The following is a 4829-nucleotide window of genomic DNA, read 5'->3' as shown; positions in this document are numbered from 1 at the left end:
GGGCGCCCCGGGGGCCGCTGGCCGCCCCCCTGCCGGGAGCCTGGGCTGAGTAAGTGCGGGGCGAGCAGGGCGAGGGGCGGCCCCTGTGCTCGGGGCTGCGGGGCTGCAGACCCCGCCTCGGAACGGGGAGCTCTCCCTAAAGCTGCGGGGCTGCTGTGTCATATCTGCCTGTTTAGCTGGGCGTGTTCACGGCAGTCGATCCAAAAGGCAAAGCAAACAAAAAGGGATTGTCTGCCAGGCTGTTGGCTTCACACCCCTGTGCCCTGTGTCCCCGCGGGTTGCGCCTCCCCCGCTGCCAGCCCGGGTGACACTCGGCAATCACATGATGGCTTTAACATCTGCTGCAGCAACTTTCGTGCTGAGTCAAAACCACGGTCACGTTTTAGATCTGGGCATCTGCAGTGTCCAGCAACACCAACACTGTTCAGAGACTCACAGAATCCCAGACTGGTTCGGGCTGGGAGGGACCTTAAAGCCCGTCCCGTTCCACCTTTGCCATGGGCAGGGACACCTTCCACTATCCCAGCTTGCTCCAAGCCCCGTCCAGCCTGGCCTGGGACATTCCGGGGATGGGGAGTGTTTCAGGGCTGTTACAGGGCTCTGCTCTCTGGTTTGCTCTGCCCCATCCTGAGCTGCTTCCTCTCTGCCGCCTCCCCGTCACCACGGAGCAGGTGTGACACACCTGGAGAGTTTCAGCCCAAACAACAGGGAAAAATCTGAAAATGGACGATGTGTTCTGCTCTCCCTTGCTGGCAGAGCTGGTGTTCCCCCTCCTGGAAATCCTGAAGCAGAGCATCCCTCATGTCCTGGGTGACTAAAGGGAAAAACACACGAGGATGGAAACCCCTTTATCTTAGATAGGAGGAGGAGCTGGGATTCCTCAGGCTCTGTCCTGCCGAGGATGAAACAGTTCCGGTGCTGGGAGGGACGGGGTGGCAGCAGAGTCTTCACAGCTGAAGTGAAAGCGGTGCTGTCCATCAGCAGTGCATGTCCAGAACTGTTCGGTGTGGGAAATGGGGAAAGGAAATAAAGCTAATAACCCTCCTGAATGTTGTGTCTTCAGCTTCATGTGGGACAGCACAGAAGATGATGGTTTGCAATCAAACAAGACAAAACTCCTGGCTCTTGGTCAAGGTCATGAACTGTTTGTCTATGAATTCAGTGTAGAAGATGGAAAACACAACCCAAATTCCCTGCACAGTTGTAAGGAAGAGACGCTTAAAAAGCTTCTTGAAGCTAAAAACATGAGTGAGTAACTTTCAGCGTGTTCCATGTGTGAAATTATTGCAGGTCTGGTTCTGCTGCTCCTGGTGGGATGAATCAGGCAGTGGGACTGAGCACTAGGGAAGTGTCAGGTGCCTCCACACTGATGCAATGCGATCGGCAGGATTCATGGGCTTGAAAAATAATGGGGACTTTTCCGTATTCCAAGGTGACACTGTTAGAGATAATTAAACTCTTGTAGGGTCACATTTCAGTGATATAAAGTTAAAAATAAATTTTAATAAAATATATACAACCCTGCTCTCTCAAATTTTAACTTTAATATTGGAACTGATGGAAAGAGAACAGAGACAGGGCACCTCAATAACCCTGCAAAGACTAATTAAACATTTAACCTTGTATTTTATGATTAGCAAACATAGTGTGCAGTTAGAATGAGCCTTTGGTGTTTTACATGTTCTTAAACAGTCTGACTTCCTAAAGTATTTTATTTCCAAAGTCTGTAGCTTTTCTTCTCAGTGCTGACTTACTATTTTGTGCTGATTTTTTATGTTCTTCATAGTATTGTCCACAGAAAAAGCCACATAAAAGTTTTAGGAAATTGTTCTAGAATTAGTGCCCCTGGCACAGAAAGTGAGATTTAAAACCAACCACCCCAACTCACAATCCCAACTTCTGTTAGGATGGTAACTGGGGCAATGAATTTGAGCTGTTGTTTTCTTGGGATTCTTTCTACAAATCAGAAGTCCCAGCTGGCTGTAATCCGACATTTAAATATCTTTAAATTTTCAGACCTGCCTTCAGTTTTCTCTGTGAAGATTTTGTCTTTTGGAAACAAGAAGTGCAAACTTCTGCTCAACCAGTTTATCCTTGTGCACCTGACCTTTCCTGGGAAAGACTCATCCCCAGAGACCTGTGACTGCTTCACCCTGGCTCTGCCTCCAGAAGCTGTGGGGAGAATAACAGATTCCCAGTTCTGCAGGGGCATCCTGTTCCTGTTGGACAGTGCTGGCTGGATTTGTATCCTTTGCAGGAGAGATGAGCTCTCAGGGAAAATCATCTGGAAGAACAAAGTTGCTTCTCTTTGCTGCCAGGGCTGAGCAGAAATTTCTTCAGAGACATTTAAGTGAGATGCCTGCAAAGACGGTTGTGTAGCCAAATCCTGGTTTTTGTGGTGGAAGTGCTGTAGTTGTGTATCAGGTGTTTCCCAGTACTCCACTGGAGATCTGTTTCCCACTGGATTAATGGGTCATTAATGGGTTTGATTCATGGGTCTGTGTATAACAGGCTGACATCTACTGTCACCTAATTTCTTAAATGAAATAGAAATGATCTGCAGGTACACAGGGAATCAGAGTTCGGGAGGCAGATTTGTGTGTTGGGATGAGCAGGGGCTCAGACCTGTCAGTTCCACCAGGTGCTGGATTTAACCTCTTCCTGGTCATCTTCTCTGACACATTAAAGTACGACAAGGTCAGGTACCTTTCCCTTCTCTTACTGCCAAAATTCACCACCTTTCCCTCCTGTGTAACTTCTCTGTTGGGCACTCCAGGGCCTGGGTTTTTCCTTGATGCTATTTACAGACATATTCGACTGCTCTGATGGTGCCATCTTAGGGAAGGTCAGTGTAGCCCTGGGAGCTGGGCAGGGGGAGGGCTCAGCCCCCGTGTCCCCCCTGGCTGCCCTGGCAGTGTCCCCTGACCTCAGCATGGCCGTGGTGACCAACACCTCCCACGGTGCTCTCGCTGTGCAGCTCAACACCTACTTCAGGTACAGGGGAAGGCTTTGGGCTGAACTGACCTTCACAGGTCCCTAATCTTGGGCCTGTACTCATCGGGGTGCTGGCAGCTTTTCATTCTGAGTTCTGTGCTAGACCAGAAATTACTTCTTTGTTGAAAGATTGTCCTTTCATTATTTGCTCCTATTTACACTCTGTCACTCTAACAGAGGAAAATGTATCTATAACATCTCTTTATTTTAATCTATCTGTTAACAAATAGATAAACTTTGTCTTGCACTTTGTATTTTTTCCAGGAAGATTAGGTCCTCTCAGTGCCAGGGGTGGGTGGTAGCACCTTTTAGAAATGCCGTGGGGTATGGAATTATCAAACTCTACTGGTACAGCTGTGCTGATTTAGCTTGCTAAATTAGGGCCAGGTGGTAATTAAGAAGTGGTGTGCACCTCAAAGGAAAGAGCATCAGGTTTTGATGGTTTAGCTGTTACCCTGAGAGAACACTGCTTCACTGAGAGCTCTTGGAGGAGTTAAATATGAAAAAACATCTTAAATCATCTGAGCAAGGTGAAATTTCATATTTATTTCTTTATAGACAGTTCCCTGAACATTTGCTCTGTAAGAGAGATCCTGAAAATCTTCCAGTGAAGCCTCCTGAGGGACTGGATGAGGATGACCTGGCCAGTTCTGACCACAGCATGGAGCTCTTGTCGTCGCCTTTCCGCACAGACAGGTACAGAAGGGAAAAACCTCCTGGCACAGGCTGGGCCTCGCCTCCTTTGGAACATTGATAATAAACTGCTGATTTGTTCCTTTCAATTGTAGTTGTGACAGGTAAAATCAGCCCATTCTGCTGTAAATCTTTTGAATTTAGGATGGGCCGAGACAACTTCATGTACAGCACTGAACAACTTCCAAAGAGTAATTGCTGCTTAGGGGTTACCTTTAGGTCTTAGAGTATTGATATTAATAAAACATGTGAATTGTAACTTGATGTAAGAAAGACTCAGTTCTGGAATTAATTCAGTTCTACTATTTTTTAATTGATGGGCCACTTTCTGTGAGGAACAGGAAACTTTTTACTAAAAATGCTAAACATGGACCTTGTCAGCTAATGCAGCTGTGATCAGTCAGCTTGGCTGCAGAGAGTATTTAAATGCAAATAAAGAGGCCATGGTAAGGTTAAAATGCAGGATGCTGTATGGATTTTATAAGCTTAAGTGCATTTTATTTAACTGAGGGAGCTTTATCTGCCTTGTTCTTGGAGCAATACCTGGTGTTACAGGTGACTCTGTCCCCTCCCCAGGTCCTGGAAGGCACACTTATCCTCACTGTGGGACAGAGTAAGGAGAAGAAGGACACCAGGTTCTCCAGATTTGGTGAACGACTTGAATTTGCCTTGGTATCAGTTTTTTACCCATCTTGAAGGTCACGATCCTGAGCTTTGTGAGGATCCAGAGAAGATGGTGGCCTTTGTTCCCCGGGCTGCTACGTGGGCGGCTTCCCAAGTGCTCCAAAGCCAGGGTGCAGCCTGTGGGGCTGCAGGACAGCAGTGGACACAAATCCCCGTGGGAGCACCTCAGCAAGTGGTGAAACTGGAGTGTAAGCTGGTGACTGGAGCTAAAGCTGTGTTCGTGGTGCTGGCACAGGACACGGGGCTGTCGCTGGTGCTCTGGGATTTTGAGTCCCAGGATGTGACGTGTTCCCAGTTCGGCAGAAGCAGTGCTTATGTGGAGTGCAGTGCAGAGGTGCCGCTGTGTCTGCTGCTGACAGGTGAGGGGTCCTAAACTGCCTTGAGACAGCTGCTGCAGCAGTTTTTAGGGTTCTACCTGCTTGCCTGGCTGCTGTGGGGTAACTTCCATTGCATTCCTG

At 47.9% G+C, this 4829-nt stretch overlaps 1 protein-coding gene across 1 annotated transcript in view; it reads left to right on the top strand.

Moving 5' to 3' along the window:
- Positions 1 to 2: 2 nt before the first annotated feature.
- The window catches only part of SPG11 (spastic paraplegia 11 (autosomal recessive)), a gene marked incomplete at its 5' end in the record, with an annotated part of 27866 nt that continues 23039 nt past the window's right edge, over positions 3 to 4829 (top strand). Inside the window, 6 exon segments of the mRNA XM_017736970.1 lie at positions 3 to 49; positions 1064 to 1248; positions 2017 to 2244; positions 2808 to 2994; positions 3553 to 3690; positions 4264 to 4730. Of these exon segments, the coding sequence (XP_017592459.1) occupies positions 3 to 49; positions 1064 to 1248; positions 2017 to 2244; positions 2808 to 2994; positions 3553 to 3690; positions 4264 to 4730 (1252 nt within the window).

This window comes from Corvus brachyrhynchos, unplaced genomic scaffold (genome assembly GCF_000691975.1).
Source record: "Corvus brachyrhynchos isolate BGI_N302 unplaced genomic scaffold, ASM69197v1 scaffold200, whole genome shotgun sequence".
NCBI classification, from domain to species: domain Eukaryota; kingdom Metazoa; phylum Chordata; class Aves; order Passeriformes; family Corvidae; genus Corvus; species Corvus brachyrhynchos.
Note: the sequence above shows the minus strand (reverse complement) of the source record. Positions and strands in the feature narration are given on the sequence as shown.